The 18,228-nt window shown below is 40.8% G+C and overlaps 1 protein-coding gene across 3 annotated transcripts in view; it reads left to right on the forward strand.

Moving 5' to 3' along the window:
- LOC5576304 (zinc finger SWIM domain-containing protein 8) overlaps positions 1–18,228 on the forward strand; it is a 48,049-nt gene that overhangs the window by 21,387 nt on the left and 8,434 nt on the right. For all 3 annotated transcript variants that reach the window (XM_021846968.1, XM_021846975.1, XM_021846981.1), the window contains exons 3-5: positions 11,956–12,362; positions 12,436–17,240; positions 17,304–17,453. In XM_021846968.1, the coding sequence (XP_021702660.1) occupies positions 12,736–17,240; positions 17,304–17,453 (4,655 nt within the window). In that variant the 5' untranslated portion in view covers positions 11,956–12,362; positions 12,436–12,735. The remainder of the gene's footprint in view (positions 1–11,955; positions 12,363–12,435; positions 17,241–17,303; positions 17,454–18,228) is intronic.

An 18,228-nucleotide genomic window follows, 5' to 3' on the forward strand; every position in this document is an offset into this window, starting at 1 on the left:
TGTATGACCACATTTAATCGTTCAGCGTTGAAAAGGCAATATGATTTTTCAACAAAATATGAATGGTTCGTCACTATGCGTGTCGGCATAAACTCTTATTTACAAACTATTAATGTTTTACATTTTTTTTCCAAAAAATCCCTTTCCTTTCACTTTGAATGGTTCGTCTGTTTAAATGTCGACATTATTTTCTTCTACTTGGAAATTGTTTATATCTATTGTAAATATATTACTATGTTTATATCTCTCAAATAATTGTTTATCATGGTCTAATCGCTTATTAGTGAATCCTGTGACCCAACGATCTTCTCAATTAACAAACATCTCTCCCAGTAACGTTTGTGGAGATTCAGAGGCAAACACGGTCTCCAAATAGCAAAGGTTACGCACTAACATTCCTTCCCCTAATCCCACCTGACTGCAAGGACGTGGCCGGCGCCGTTATTGACCCTGTATAAATAGAGACACTGAATTATGCACATCGAAGAAGTTTATGGCCAATCCCAGCCGAACTCCTAGTTAATTATGTGTGCATCTTCACTGACCTCGGTCAATCACGGAAGCATTGAACATCTTCCTTGATGATGAGCCCGATGTGCGTCATCCCAACTATGATGCACACGGCCTCTTTAGAAATCATTTGCTATGCACTTAAGCACATGATTCTAAACGTGCTTTCCAACCGCTTAAGGTTTCTGCTCGTTCTAAGCGCTTTTGATCAGATTGGTACACCATACCTCAGTATTAATAGCGCCACGCCTGCCAGGAGCTTGCGTTTGCTGGCAATTACAGCAGAGACAGACATCGTCCTCGAAAGCGCCGATATAGCCTTAGATGCTCTTTCACAGACATATTCAATGCGGCTCAAGATGCCTAAGGGATCGCTTGAACTCTTGCAACCACCTACCGAGTTAAGCGCCCCTTGCTCGGACTTGCAGTTGTTGATCAGTTTTGTGACGGGCCAGTCCTAGTTTCCTAGACTTCATCCATTCCTCAACTATGGAGATAGAGTGCGCTGCTGTCAATTCTACTTCCTCCTCCGATTCGCTATAGACTACTAGAGTGATGTCGTCGGCGAAGCCAGAATCTTAACTCCCGTCGGAAGGGGCAGCCTCAGTACGTCATCCTACATCGCATTCCATAACAGCGAGCCCAGGATTGAACCTTGAGGTACTCCCGCGTTAATTCGAATGCTTTTCTGTCCCTCCTCTGTGTCATACAGTTGAATCCTATCATAAAAACAGTTTTCTAGAAGCTTCGTAACATACACAACCGGTACCTTGAGGTGATGAAGTGCGTGGGTTATCGCTTCCCAGCTTCTGCAACAAATTGCCCGTCGTATCTAGTGGATAGATAGGTCTATATGCCGACGGGATACCTGGTGATTTCCCCACCATTTGTAGTAGCACCAATTTCTGTCGCTTCCATACATCCGGGAAGATTCCTCGATCTATGCAGCGTTGCATCGTGGTTCTGAACATGTCCCGATCCGCATTCACTTCCGCTTTTAAGGCAACATTTGGGATACCAAATACCCGGTGCCTTGTTTGACGCGAATGGTCTCACGACTTCTGCCAGCTCTTCGTTCGTCACCCTCGCTACTTTTGCACTTCATCTGCCGCATACGGCGCCGGGGACCATGCGCTTGTGGGATGATGCGGGAGGAGTACATCGATTATCGATCGCAGCAACTCTTAGAGCGCTATGGCACCTTTGGTCTTAGCCATTATCTCTGTAGGCGTCACCCCACGGACTCGAATTGGCACTCTGGCAAAGACTATCAAAGCATGCCCGTTTTCGACTCTTGATTTTGATAGAATCTAGGGAAATACAAGGATTTGTATAACCTAATCTTATCTAATCCCGCTGATGATATTATCAAAAGTGTCTTGCCCCTAGTTCCTTTTTCGCTCGAGTTTTTTTTTCAGTTAAATCGAAGATGGCGTCGTGAGCGTGTTGTACGATTGAACTAAATGCATGGTCATTGACCTAAAAGAAACCCGACCAGCTTGCCCCAGTGCCGTTCCATAGTCCATTTTACGAAACGACAGCACTGATGATATTGCTATTACATTCACACGTTACGACACCACCTTCTGTCAAAAATTTATTCATAAAATAAGCGATCAGCTGTTCAAAAATGTATCGTAAAATGAACTATTGAGGTATTTTTCGGCTCCCTCGGGGCCCTATTGTACAAAAATAGTTGGCGGGCCAAGCACGTACGAAACACGCTATGTCTAAACCAGCAAATTATAAAGATCGAATGTAGCGGAATTTGGGGCAAGTGTGCCACCCCTGATTTTTATAAAAACTACAAACAATATAGTTTATAATACAATTTATAGTTCATAATACAATAGACGGGGTTGGTGGTCTGATGGCTACCGCTTCTGCTTCATATGCAGAAGGTCATGGGTTCAATCCCAGGCCCGTCCCTTTCCTCGTACTTTGTAGTTGTATATCTCCCACTTGCTTCTATCTTCCATTCTAAATATATCACACTCAAACTATTCGTTCATAGCAAACGCTAGAACCAGAGACGGACAAGAAACCGTTTCCCTAACGCTTCCTACTTCCAGGCGCACGCCTTTCTTACGCCTGATACATAGGCAGTCTGCTAACCACAAAAGCAAACCTCTCTGCCATGCCTTTCCCCCAATCCATACACTCCCGCATGAACTGACATGGATGCAGTGGAATATACGGTCTACGTGGGAGTCAGTTCAATGCATCATCAATTCCTCCCCCTTCCCCCCATTGGTCTGCATTCTGACGTGGCAGGTGCCATTGTTGCCTAAAAATAGAAGATCACCAGCACTTATACACTGAGGATGCCTGTTAGTCCTAAGCAGTCATTCGGTTGGTTCCTTGTGTAAGTGCAGCTGATCTGGTGATACTGGAGTGCATCCACGGGCGGCCAATCAAGCTCAAGCTCAAGCTCAATTTATAGTTCATAATACAATGATCAAAATATGACGAATATTGCTCTATTTCTAACGTATTTACATAGACTTTTGTAAAAACCATAAAATTTCAGTGAATTTTTATAAGATTTCGTTGTTTCTAAATAGCATGGTGAGAGGTAAATTAATAACAGATTTTTCAAACGTACCGTAATTTCGGGTGAAATTGATCATTTTTCACGGTTTTTCAGGTGTGGATTATATAATCTTGCCAATTTCACACAACTGTATGCATGAAAACAAGCAGGACGGTGAACTTCGTTGGCTTATGTACCAAAGTTTTCTAACCAATGTGATTTTGGTGCTAAAAATAATGTTTGAAATAAAAAAATCAAGTAATCATAGTTCGGGGTGAAATTGATCACTTGTCAATGCCACTAATGTTTGTTTTGAAAACAACTGTACATAACTAATTTAGTGTCCCTGAATCCTACTTCTTCTTCTTCTTCTTCCTGGCATTACGCCCCAACTGGGACAAAGCCTGCTTCTCAGCTTAGTGTTCTTATGAGCACTTCCACAGTTATTAAGTGAGAGCTTCCTTTGTCAATTGATCATTTTTGCATGTGTATATCGTGCGGCAGGTACGAAGATACTCTATGCCCTGGGAATCGAGAAAATTTCCTTTACAAAAAGATCCTCGACCAGCGGGATTCGAACCCACGACCCTCAGTATGGTCATACTGAATAGCTGCGCGGTCATGCTGAATAGAGCTGTCCTGGCCACGTCCTTGCGAATGCTGAGGAATGGGGAGGAATGATTAATTGAACACCTACTTAAGAAAGATGCAGAGAACTCTACGACCTCTCATAGGTGTTACGGGATGCTGTGGAATGTTAATGGGATGGGGAAGGCCATAGGATACGTTTGGCAGACGTTCTGGCACCTATGAATAATATTTTGGCATTGGTTCATATTGGAACAAACTCACCGGATTCTGCATTTGAAATCTCTCTGCGATTCGACGTTCAATCGACCGTCCGAATAAAATTTCTACACTCAGGGTGGTGTAAACGTTCCTGATGGCTTTGGTCACCGTAGCAAAACACTGTACGCGTGAATGGAAAACTTGAATGCGGAAAAATAACAAAACCGCATGCTTGGGCTTCCGAATTACACTGCCCAGTAAAACGCGAAAACCGAACACTCAAAACAAAACCGCATGCTTGGGCTTCTGAATTGCACTCCGCGATTTAACACATACAATCACTTAAGAACAAAATAAAACACTCGCGACAAAAAAAAATGCAGCCGAAGTTACTTTTGAACTCACGAAGCGACCAAAGAACGACAATCTGTTCTGTTTAGAAAACAAATTACTGACGTTAGAACCCAAATCATTTTATTTTCAGGAATAAACTCACTAGCCCGTTGTAAATGGCCGTAAAACATTACACAAAAACACTAATTTCAACTTTTAACTCCGGGGGCATTCGGTGATTCACTTTCATACTAACATCCGGATGGCGTAGCACCAGCCAATATCGGCGGAATCACAAAAAACGGAAATACAAAAAAAATAACACGCGGAGCAAAATAAAACACGACCGTTCGCGGCAAAGCCTCATTTGAAAACTTTTTTAGAAAAGCTCCAGAAATCATGTAATTTTTACTTACAATATATGTTTTTGTTTTCAGGGTTTTCTACTTTTATTACAACTTGCAAGTATTTATTCACCTCCAAACAAGAATTACACCAAGGTTTCTCAAATAAGAAGGTTTTTAAAATAGATATCGAGTTATGGAGAGAAAATTACCTCTCACGTGACATCGACTAGTGGAGATATCGAGTTATAGAAATATCGACTTATGGAGAGCACGATGTATGGAAGTTTGAAGGGGCCGAAAAATCCATCGAGTTATGGAGTATATCGAGTTATATAATATCGAGTAGTAGAGAGTCGACTGTATATAACAAATATTCAATTATTTCAACAAAATGAGCAAATTGGAACGAATTTGATGATGCAATCTGTATTGGGATATTTTTTAAGTATCCTCGCAAACTTTCAGGCTGACACCATGTTCAAATTTTTGTTTAGAACAAAACGTTTATGGATGTCAGCCAATACCACACCGAGCATAGTTCTGGAATTCTATATTATTTTCATAGAAATTATCATTTAATAACACAAAAAACTTAACAACATACAATTCGACAATAGTTGAGATAAACAACGTTCATTAACCACAGGTTACATTAATATTGGTGCTCTATGAGTCAGAAATAAATCGTGTGACACGGTAATTAATTTCACCCAACTGATCAATTTCACCCGAATTTCGTCAAGCTATACTGCCCATAATCGTATAACAGTCCCATGTCGACTTTTGACCGATTTGCGTTTTTTGCATAAATCAACTCAACATCGTCAGAAGATCGATAAAAACTGCTAAAAAAGTAGCCTTTGTTCCTAAGTTGTACAAAAACAAACCCCATTTGTGTTGTCCCATATTGAAAATATTCGCATAACAGTCACATCAAAGTCCGTATAGTGATCGGGCTCAGAATGAGTACCACTTCTAGTACTACATTCGGACTCTCGATACTACTAGTTATTCACTGATTGTAGCGAAGTAAAGGAAAATCTTTTGAATTTGTTTATCGGCATATCGGCCTAGTAATACTGTTTCATATGGTATGCCCTCTTCAACATCTAATCCAATTTCTCTCGCCGTTCCCTTACGGTACCTATCCATCTAGTATTCATTGCTTTCTTCTCCATGCTCCCTCTTACTTCGAGCAAAATAGACCGATATGCCGATAAACAAATTCAAAATATAATCATCACGGTCGATACCTTTGTATGTAAAGTAAAGGAAAATCAGTTATACAGTGAAAGCTCCATGAGTCGATGTTCTATGTCTTAATATCGACTCATGGAACCATACTTAAACAAAATGTCATGGTAACTATGATGATTCGCTCAAACAGCTTTCGAAAGCATTTCTGTTCCATGACTCGATGTTTCAATGAGTCTATGATTCCTTTAGATATCGCCTCATGGAGGTTTGACTGTATTTAATACACACTTGTTTACGACATTAGAAAAGTCATGTATTCACGTTGTTTCGAAAATATTTTTAAATTAGTGGATATTACACATAATTATGTATTTTCAATTACGATGCATTACAAATTTTCGCTTATACAAATATTAATCTTCTTTTATGTCCGTAGGTAACCATTTGGGTGGTAAGGGGGGAATAAAAACAAATGAGCAACAAAAAATAAAATAAAATAAAGTTAATTCTACATTTTTTATTTAAATTTTGTAATGATTCTTTGCTCAGGAATATCGAACTAAAACTTATTTTTGCGTTTTTCGATAACTGGTAAAATTGGAGTACTGCTTGTAAGTGTGCAAAATAAAAACTTTTCAATGCGAAAGCAAGATGTCCATATAAAAACAATCAGCAACCACATCGTCTTCTTCATCTGCTTATTGGGAAAATACAGAAAGACTTTGGCTCGGCACATCCCACGAGCCACTGTATTTTAGATCTGCGGTCAAGGCTTAAGAAGTTGCCTGAAAAATTTGTTTCGTCATTCTGAATCTCCCATATAACAGATTAGCTAGGTTGTTCTGGAACATCTCGAATCATTTCCATCGGATTCCATTTCCGCATGATCATCTGAGTCTCTCATGACTGGGACTCATGACTGTAAGCGCATTCCACATCATAACGTGTGTTTTGAGAAATCATTCAATACGATGTTTTTTTTTCATCTGGTGATTCATCCATGGACATACAGCATACTATCCGTAACTCGCTATTCCGTATCTCGATATCGAGTTATAGAATGTGTAGTAAATGTGGGTTTTCATGGATACCTCGATGGTCCCTTTAACCAAAGTTACCCTGATTTGTGTTCTTTAACACGATATTTCCCTAACTCGATAGTCGCCTTAATATCGAGTTACGGAGAGTTGACTGTACTATACTAACTAAATTTTTACGACCAAAGAACAAATAGCAAATGAAACAACCAGTGCATTAATAACAATGAGTGTTTTAGTAGCTGTCGAACGAGCCGATGAACATGATGGGACTGGTATGCAATTACATTGGTATATTATATTGTATATAATCGCATAACAGTCTCGCTACGATTTTTGTGCATTTTAAGGCAAATTTTCAACTTGAATACAAAAGAAATTTTTTAGGTTTGTTCGTGTACTCAACGAACAGTGATATGTAGCAATTTAACACATTTTAGGCTAAATAAAGACTCAAAATGGAGCGAAATTGTTTCCACATTTCAATCGTCTTTTTCTCAGTTTGTCGTTTTCCAACATGGGACTTTTGTGCAAAGAGGGGCAGTATATAAATGTGTAAATAATTGTGGCATTTGAACGAAAGAAATACCGTAAAGTGCCGTAATTCAGCGCAGTTAACGAATAAAACATTTCAAATGCTTAATTAAAAATTAGTATTGCATCAACAAAAAAGCTTTATGGGTGGATCGCTAGCAAATCTGTTTTAGATTATGGCAAAAATATAAACTAGACTGTATTCACACGTTACAATTGTGATTTTTTTGAAGTAGTTCACTCGTTGAAATTGCTTAATTCCGCGCATTTTTTTAACGCTTTTCCATATTCCGCGCAGAAGAATGCCTAATTCCGCGCACTTGCAAAACAATCAAATTAACATTAATTTTGTATAAGGCAGTATTCATTCATTACGTAACGCTGAAATTGAACATTTTCAACTACCCCCCTCCACAACACTTTTTGTATGAAAAAAAAGTAAAGTTTTGTATGAGCCGTAACGTAGACTTTTTTATAATTTTTTGACTATCACATGAAATAAGGATAAACATTTGTTATAGTCTTTTCCGGAGACGAGACTCGAGAAGACGGTCTTCTTATTCTGTCATTGCTGAGTTTTGTACTTATTCCTCTGTGTTTGTATCAATCATGCGCAAACCCTCACATGAACATCCCAGCAAATATGCAATTGCGATTGCATCACACCGAAACATAAAAAGCCTTTGAAGTGAAATTTTATGCCAGAAAAAGTTGCAGACATTTGAAATAACTATAGTCTTGTGTTTAGAATTATCAGCAACTTTGGAAAAACTGCTCTGAACACTGAGGTTTTTATAACAGTTTATTTTGAATACAATACTTTTCAATTTTTCTGCATTTGGACGTTTCGCGACTGCGGAGACGTTGATATTTTTTCCTTTTCCTTGTCAGCTTTAGGGTTGAATGTTATTTCAGAAGAAATTTCAAAAAAATATACAGTTTGGCGAAATTGCCCCGACTACCTCTACACACTTAAATTATTTTACCGTAATCCGTGAATTTCACCGTAATCTCAACAGCTGATCAGTTCGGTAAAATAAAACACCATAATTCCGTCGAAATTCAACGGATTGCGGTGAAATTTTACCGAAAACTGTAAAAATTTACCGTACTCCGTTAATTTATTTCACCGAAATTTTCAGCTGTTGGGATTACGTTGAATTTCACGGATTCCTGTAAAATAATTTAAGTCTGTATATTCGTATTGTGCACTGTTCATACAATAACAAATGTTTATGGACCTTGGTTTTGGACAAACTTTTCCTCCCACCATGAATGACCACGTGGTTTCTGAACGGCCGCTACTTTCCCTGTAAGTGGGCTTTCCCGATATTCCGGTTGTTTGCGAAACGTATTTATGCATGAAAATACTTCCTCAGATAAATATTCAGCTGTGAAGACCAATATAGCATGTTTTACTTGTTTGTTGTTCTGTAAATAGCAGTGCGCGGAATTAGGGACTTATGAAAAATGACGTGCCCTAATGCCGCGCAATACTTTTTGGGATAAATCTCAATAATTATGCTAATATTTGATAAGATTTCATAGAAGCATCATGAAACACATCTGTAGCAAGTAGTTTCATAGAATATTGCATAAATAACAAAACATTTTCAATATAGAAATCACGTTTGTTTGTGTCCTACAGTCTTAGCACGGACGCTAAGGAAATTGAAAAAATGGCGTCTACTCAGACGGGCCTCCACTGATTATTTTTTTACGCCGCGAAAAATTGCTCTATTTGCTTTTATTTGTGATTCAAACTAATTCTAAATCAAAGTAGCATCAAATGGCGTTAAAAGTTGCTGCAGTATTGATGTGTATTTCCATATGTAAATAATTTTGTATGAAATGCGCGGAATTAGGCAATGCGCTGAATTAGGGCACTTTACGGTATTTAGTTTTACATACGAAATCCATTTTGGTTGAAATCTATACGTTTTGGGGCAAGTATGTCACCTATTCGGTAAACAAAAATGGTTGGAGTGATATTCATAAAAATGTAAACATCATCAACAAAATCATAATAGTGAACAGTAGTGGTTTCTGAAGTGTAGAAGAGGAATAGCGATCATTTTTGCTCCCAAAGTGATTTTTCTCCAAATATTCGACAATAACATTGTTTTAGGCGTTTTAAGAACTGTTTTACTTATGTTCATCAATATTTTACCGATATTTAGTGCTGATCTAGTGTAATATTATACAGATCCCCCGTAATGAAAGGGTCATTCATATATCGTATTGAATGCATACAAAAATAACGATTTTAGTTATTTGAATTGACTAGTATAGAGTTCCGCATGTGTATGTATTAAACAAATTTTTAAAATTATCAATTAGGTTTTCCTTTGATAGCAATATTAACAGGAAATAAAGAAAATTTCAATAGAAGTAGAATTACATGATTCGGTGGCCGTCTTGGCCCATATGGGTGGCATACTTGCCCCATAGTGTTGAAAATTAGGTTATTTTGGATGATATTTGAGCGTGCGAAGCAGTTGACCGCAAGTATCCGGAAGATGGACGTAAGTTCCGTCTAGCGCTCTCGTGAGAGCATCGCGACTATGTTGCGCCATACGGCTGATTCACTGACGTTGTTTGAAGAATGAACATCATGTTTTTAATTTAAAAAAAATAGGGTCGATGTACCAATAGCCGCATAGTTAAGAACAAATATTCGTATAAAATCGAAAATTAAAGCTAGCGTCATTATTTTTACATCATCTGAAAGCTTTTTATCTTGGTTTTGTAGGAAAAATATGACAACTACGAAAACTCATATGTTTGTATTTGTTATCGCTTGTGCCACTATAGGAATACATGTGCTTATAGTAGCACTATTTCTCATTTCTGTTCCTATAGTAGAACTAGCATCACGGCGTTGGCGAAATACTAATCAAAACCGTATCTTTACAAAACTTTTATATTTTTCCTACAAAGTGTGGATCGAAAGCTTTTGTTTGATGTAAACAAAGTTCTTAATTCATCTATTACTTCGTATAATAAAATATAGTTTCTCTCAGTAGTGCTACTATAGGAACAATAGGTTTACTATAGGCTCAAGGGAACTCAAAATCTAAGCAAAACTAATTATTTCAATCATTTTTTTAACAAAATTAAGCTGTGTATCAATGGTACTTAGATAAATAGCTCCTATTTATGAAAAAATCCTGAACCGACCGGGAATAGAAATCCTGAATCATACAAATTGTGAAAGGCTTGTGCAGTCTCAGTTTGTATCCAAATGGATTGGGAGGACACTCAGAATCCGAATTAGAATCAGATAAGCGGTGTGGAGCTTAAGCGAAATTTTGAACTGCCCTAATAGTTGACCAATTCGTAGGTTACGACCGTGATTGTGGCATAGAATTAGCTAACCATTCTCAATGTGCACCAATCGTGAGCTCCAATTTTAATAGTTAAGACCGAATATACAGTTGTGTTCAGAATAATAGTAGTGAAAGCCGATTTTCATACCAAATGCTCAACTTTGGCATGCTGTAACTTTGTTTCCATATGAGCAATCGGCATGAAATTTCGGCAGTGAGCTACAAATATACTCAATTTTATTAGCACAAGCTTTGAAAATTTTCACACCACCGGCTAAAAAGTTAAGCACCAGGTGAAATCGCTCAAAATAATACTATTATTTTGAACATGACGGGGCTGATGATCTACTAATGGCTATCGCTTCTGCTTCCCAAGCAGGAGGTCGTGGGTTCAATCTCAGGCCCGTCCCTTTCTCATATTTGTGACATTCTTCCTAATAGCTATCTTTCTCTATCTCTCTGCGTCATTATGACGCAAACATCATCAGCTCTATATATATCGCTAGAATTAAATAAATCGACTTATCCGCTTACCACAGTGGTATCCATACGGTCGAATACCTCATCCATCACTAACAAACCACTCCTTCTTCCAAGGTAGCTGTGGGAAATGCAGGAGATTCTCCAGTTTTCTAGTAACAACGGCTATCTAACTAACGTTCCTTCCTCTCCCCGATGGGCATAAGGACGTGGCCGGCACCGTTATCAATCTATAAATATCAAGGGTAGTGTGATTGTACATTGAAGATGGTAAAAAGCTAAAGCCCAAGCTTCATCTGAGTGGTTCTCTGTGCAATACCACTATCCTGATTGATCACGGAGTAGCAACTACGATTAGTATGTTCCATCAGTTGATCGTGACGATTGATTGATCGATCACTACTAATATTTTAATTACAACTGTACATATCTCCGTATCTTCACATTTATCAATGAAAGGATAATTATGTTAGTGGGATAAGGTAAGGACCTTGGACCTACTTTGGCTGGTGATGCCATCCATGAAATATTTACGCCCAACCTAATTCGAGATATTACTCGATCAGAGTTTAGAATTTGAATGTATTATCAGTGCAACAGATTTCGCTCATTTAAGGAAAGTTATGTGTTCAAATGTTTATTATAAAATAACTGTTGACATCGACAATACTATTTTTATGTCACAATGTAGCTCCAAGTATAAGTTTTCAGCGGTAAAATAAAAAGAATTTGAAAAACTTCCATAATTTTTTTTTTAATTGCATTTGTAGGGAATAGGGGCAAGAGCGGATACTGGTGCACCTATTGGATGCCTCATTGTAGATTATTTATACTTAAACAATCCAAACATGTTTCCTTAATTTCAGATGTAACTACATTAACCGAGCTTGCGGCACGTTGTGTGGCTTCGTACATACCCTTCGAACTAGTGGAACACGTCTACCCTCCAGTACCAGAGCAACTGCAGCTGCGGATAGCATACTGGAGCTTTCCCGACAATGAGGAAGACATTCGGTTATACTCGTGTTTGGCCAACAGCTCTGCCGATGAATTCCATCGGGGAGAGCAGCTGTTCAAAAATAGGGCCGTTAAGGATCCTTTACAGATTGGGTTTCACTTATCGGCCACCGTAGTAGTGACGCAGCCTAGGAATCAATACAATGTGGCCGTGACATTCGATCGGCGGAGGATATCATCCTGTAGTTGCACTTGCTTACCGGCAGCATATTGGTGTTCACACGTGGTCGCCGTTTGTTTGCATAGAATTCATTGTGTAAGTATCTATAGCTTAATATTTATAATATTCCAAATAAAAATCAACGGTCGTGTATTCTATATGATTGTAGCCTACAAAAGTAAGTCTTCGCGCACCCGTTTCGGAATCACTATCTAGACTGCAACGAGATCAATTGCAGAAGTTTGCTCAATATTTGATCAGCGAACTGTCGCAGCAAATTCTTCCTATTGCACAACGTCTACTCGATGAACTGCTCAGCTCTCAACCGACAACTATCAATACCGTTTGTGGCGCTCCCGATCCGACCGCTGGAGCATCGGTTAATGATCAGACAAATTGGTATTTGGACGACAAAACGTTACACGACAACATAAAAAAGATACTCATTAAGTTCTGCTTACCAACGCCCATGGTATTCAGCGATGTAAATTATTTAACTAATTCGGCGCCTCCGGCTGCCGCTGAATGGAGTTCTCTACTGCGTCCATTGCGAGGGAGGGAACCGGAAGGCATGTGGAATTTACTTTCTATCGTGAGGGAGATGTACAGACGATGTGATCGTAATGCGGTCCGGTTATTGGAAGTTATTACGGAGGAAGTTATGGCATGCGATCAAATTTTGGTTTGGTGGTTCAATATCAAACTAGCATTGTTGGTGGGTTCAAATGGTCATGGAGGGGGAAAGCACAGTAATACGCATTCCAATTCAAATGCAACACAACATGCGTGTGCTTCATTGTGCGATGAAATTGTGGTTTTGTGGAGGTTGGCTTCGTTGAACCCTGGTCTGGCCCCAGATGAACGAGACATGCTACATGCACAATTCACTACATGGCACTTGAAAATACTAGACAGGGTTGCGAAGAACATGGTAGCTTCTTCATCACATAGCAGTAAACAGCAGCAAAATTTAAGGAACGATGCCGAATTGTTTGCGGGATTCAAACCGGCAATAGAAGCATGCTATCTGGATTGGGAAGATTATCCCATCGATGGCATAACACACACGCAGGACACGAATCCTATGTATCATTGTCCGTTTACGTGTTTTAAGCAAAATAGTGAATCAAAGGCTGAATCTAGTTTAGGGCAGGTTAACTCGAGTCAAGCGGTATTGCAGAATAATGTTAAACAATTCCAACAAATGCCACATCACCATCATCACTTTAGTCATCATCACCATCATCATCACGGTCACACGACTCACCATAGTAGTGCGGTGCTTGCATCAGCTTCCTCCAGTTCTGGCGCTGGAACTTCCACAAGTGGTGGAATTATGGTAGGAAGTAGCACCTGTAATACAGCAGCCGGTTCAAGTGGGAACGCTGGTAAATCTCATCACCGGAGGGAATATCGTCATCGGGAACGATGTTATGGATCAAGCAACAGCAGTAGTGACAGTGTTCCGGATCGCTTGAATGAAGCGGCAAGTAGTTCAAAGATAGATCAGCATCTGTCTACAACCGCGACAACAAATAACGGTGGAGGCAATCGGTCAAGCGTCAGCAGCGAAGGATTTTGCGAAAATGACGACGATGTCAATGGCCTGGACGATTTGACTGCTCCTGGTCCTAGTAAGAAGATTGAAAATATAATCGATTCGTCTAACAGCTCATCATCGAGTGCGGAAGATAGTGCTGGCAAAAGTTCAAACATGCCATCGGATAGTAGCGATGCCAATAGTATTTTAAACGATATGAATAACTATGACATCTCTGGTAACATCAAACTGTACGAGGTGTATAATCAAGAACCCCAGCCCGGAACGTCGAGTTCAACATGTTCTTCGTCACCCTCGACGGCCACCACGGCTACAAAGATTGTTCCAACCGAACTTAATCGAACTAGTGCCAACAAATCCCAAAGTGATGTAGAAAAGCAGAATATCGATAAAGCATCAACTTCTACCGTACTCAAGGACGTCCTGGATCCAGAATCGGATACAAATGAACGTCGTCCATCCAAGGACGAAAGTCTATCGAGTTCCGATAGCCAACCAAACATCGACGAGTACAACATGTACTACTACGATTCGAAACAAGCTCAAGCACAGCACCAGCAGGAACAACAGCAAAAGCAACGGCAACCACAAGAAGCGAAACAACAACCCCAACAAGTATTCTCCAATCTGAAGCCCACAGAAGATGCTTGGGATATATTGTTTGCTCGTGCGGAAGGACTTCATGCGCATGGGCATGGACGGGAAGCATGTATCTTGGGTGTTCGGTTAGCAGAAGAAATGCTAGCCAATCCTCCCAATCTGATGATAGAGCTCCCTCCTCCACCGAAAAAGAAAGGCAAAAAACACAACATTAATCCCATTTCGCATCAACTTAGTGTGCTCGCTTCGGCTACCTTGGCGAAATGCGCTTTCTTGTGTACAGTCCTAGCGGAAAATTCCGAACACTATCATCTAGCATTTCGCGTATGCTTGTTCGGATTGGAAATGTCACGTCCCCCAGCGAGCACCAAACCACTGGAGGTTAAGCTAGCAAATCAGGAATCAGATCTGCTCGCACTGTTGAAGCGTATTCCTTTGGGGCATCCTGAACTCAAGATCATCCGGGAAAGAGCCGAAGCTTTACGCGATGGTACGCTCAAATCACGTGGCGAAGCATTGTTGCCTATAATGTTGGCAAGTTTCATTTTTGATGCACTCGTAATGCCGAGTATCATCGGAAGAGAAAATCGAATGAAAGTTATGAGTCAATCTTTCAGATTGCCTACGGATGAAAATCTAGGATTCGAAGCAGCGGTTGCTGCGCTAGGTCTAAAAGCTAATGTTTCAGAAGCGGAACATCCGTTACTTTGTGAAGGAACTCGTCGTCAAAGAGGCGATCTTGCCCTAACCCTCCTGTCATATTATAAGGATGAACCGCGAAAAATTGGTCGCGTCATGGAGAAATTGTTGGATCGTGAAATACATTCTCTCATCAAAACTCCTCTTCTACCGTCGTATTACTCAAATAATCCACCAACACGTAGTCAGACATCACAGATGCGAATGGAGGAGTACGAATCCAACAATCAACAAATGTACGCAGGAAACGATCTTCAACAACCACACCATGCTGGATTGCCGCAAAATGAATTCATGGTTAATAGCCGTCCTCAAAGCAGTACTAGTGCTGAAGTTGAAATCGGCATGGGAGGTCTTAATCTAGGACAGCCGCAACAAATGCCGGCAGGTCCTGCACCTGGACCATCGAATACGCAACCCATAATATCGGGACCTCCTGGAAGCGTTGCTGGGTCAGTTTCGACTACAACTACTCGCTCTAAAGATTCACGCTACAAAGGGAAACGGGCCTATCCATCTATTCCTAACCAACCGTCTGAGGCAAGCGCACACTTCATGTTCGAGTTGGCCAAAAACGTTCTCACTAAAGCTGGTGGTACTTCGTCCACTTCGTTGTTCACACAAGCTTCAACGAATCAAAATCATCAAGGTCCCCATCGGGGGTTGCACATGTGTGCTTTCCAACTTGGGTTGTATGCACTTGGTCTACACAACTGTGTCAGTCCTAACTGGCTCTCTAGAACCTATTCGTCCCATGTTTCGTGGATTATCGGACAAGCTATGGACATAGGTGCTCCAGCCATATCGTTTTTGATCGACACATGGGAGGGTCATCTGACTCCACCGGAAGCAGCCGGCATGGCGGATAGAGCTTCCTCTAGAGGCTGGGATAGCAACATGGTGAACCCGGCTGCTGAGCTAGCGCTTTCTGTATTGCCTCACGCAGCGGCTTTGAATCCCAATGAAATCCAACGTGCGATTCTGCAATGTAAAGAGCAAAGCGATAGAATGCTTGAACGCGCTTGTCTCACTGTAGAAAATGCAGCAAAAGGAGGTGGTGTATATCCGGAAGTTCTGTTTCAAGTCGCTCGTTATTGGTATGAACTGTATTTGAGGAACACCCCTGGAGGAGAGATGGAGCCGAATGAACAGCATGATTATTTCAATGTGAATATCATGTCCTTGATGGATTCCGGAGATATTCAACAGCAGGCTCAACCTCCTCCTCCGGCTAATCAGCCCGTAGTAGTTAGTGCTACTCCACCCCAACCGTATCAACAGACGGTCACCACATTGGCTCCTATTGGTTTGGCACCATACGGGCCTTACAGTTTCCCATGTCAAGGAATATATCATCAGAACATTCCCTACCACGCCAATCAAATGCAGATGTATATATCAACTCCACCTCAATTCCAATATCCTCCACCGCCAGCGCATAGTAATCCTCCGCAGCAACAACCAGGAGGATATCAGCAGCCACTTAATACAAGCTATCAACCTATTCAGCCTCATCCGCCGGTGCCCCCACAAGGATACAACCCGCAGCAGTATCCTCAAGTTCCTGTTCAAGTTCAGGTACCGCCTCCACCACCAAACCAGCAACAAATGCAGCAGAATCTGCAATACTATGGACCACAGGCCGTCTCTATGCAACAGCCTCCTCAACCACAACAACCACCACCACCTCGTCCGCAACCCGGACACGGTTATCCACCGTACGCGGTCCCTCCAACTACGCCTCCCGTTCGGCAACGTCATCCCCATCAATTCACTCCAACGCAGCTGCGATACTTGTTGGCGGCTTACAATGCCGGTATGCTTGCTCTGGAAACCCTCGCTCGGAGGGTTCATGACGATAGGCCACAAGCCAAGTACGCCCGTAATCCACCCTACGGAGAAGATGTTAAATGGCTACTCCGCATCTCGAAACGGCTGGGCACCCAGTATCTGCATCAATTTTGCGTCTGTGCCGTAAACTCGATCGTTTCGCCTTTTGTGCTACATGAAGTGGCCATCGAATCGGCTCACTATCTCGCGCGTAACAATCCGGCCCTGGTGATGCAACATCTCCGTTCGGCGCTAGCACCGCTCATGCAAAAATGTCAGCAAATGTAAGTTTGGCTAAACGTGAAATCAGTTTCCGGTACAGAATTCTAAGTGTCGTTTCGTTTTAGGTACATTCAATGTATTCATCAAAAGTTGTACCACCTAACTGTGGCGGATTACGAAGAATTTACCAGCACTATCCTGTCGGCACGGAATGCATTCCAGATTACACCGGAAGGTAGCGCGCAGTTCAAAGACTGGTTACAATCGATAAAACGGTAGGTTTTCCTTACAATTAGAAATATTCTTTCCTAGGTATACAAATGGTGAAATACCGTCGTTGGGATGAGAACGAGCCAACAATGTGTATTTGCAAATCCTCTAATAACATAGAATCCTTCCTTAGGTAGTATAATTTGCAAATGTTGATGAAGCATCTAAACTTTTTCTGTATTTTATTGAACTATAAATGGCATAACTTTGTTTGGCATACATTTCAAGTGTGTGTGTGCAGGTCTGTCTAGTTTTCAAATGTTCGGCCGACAACGTCCATATCAACCGCGAAGCAAACTAACTGACTGGATTTATTGAAAATTCTAACACAACATTGAACAACAGCCAAATCCATCATCTTATCGTAGTCGACGTTGGGATTCAAACAAACTAAAATGTCCATTTACTACAGGTGATAGACTACGAAAGATGACTTGGAATAACACTTTATAGGCCGCATTTAGAATGGTAATTGCTCGAAGTTCTCACAATCCAACTTGTCGCCTTTCATGTAGACGGGACATTTTTTTCCTTCCTTTCACTTCTTCGTCAGCCGTTCTGTTTCCAGATTGTGTCAGCCGGTTCAGTTAAAAGGCCAACTTCGCCAGGAAAGGCATATCTCGAAGAGTTAGCTCCAATACCATCTTTACCAACTACTGTATTGTTCTTGACCTGTTGAGTGACATCCTTAATCTCTCTCAAAGTGGGATCTGAGGTTTCTATCGTCCGCAGTACTGACTTAGACATTTCTTCTGTTGTCACTCTTGACCCTCATTGCCT

The sequence above is a fragment of the Aedes aegypti genome, chromosome 1 (assembly GCF_002204515.2).
Source record: "Aedes aegypti strain LVP_AGWG chromosome 1, AaegL5.0 Primary Assembly, whole genome shotgun sequence".
NCBI classification, from domain to species: Eukaryota; Metazoa; Arthropoda; class Insecta; order Diptera; family Culicidae; genus Aedes; species Aedes aegypti.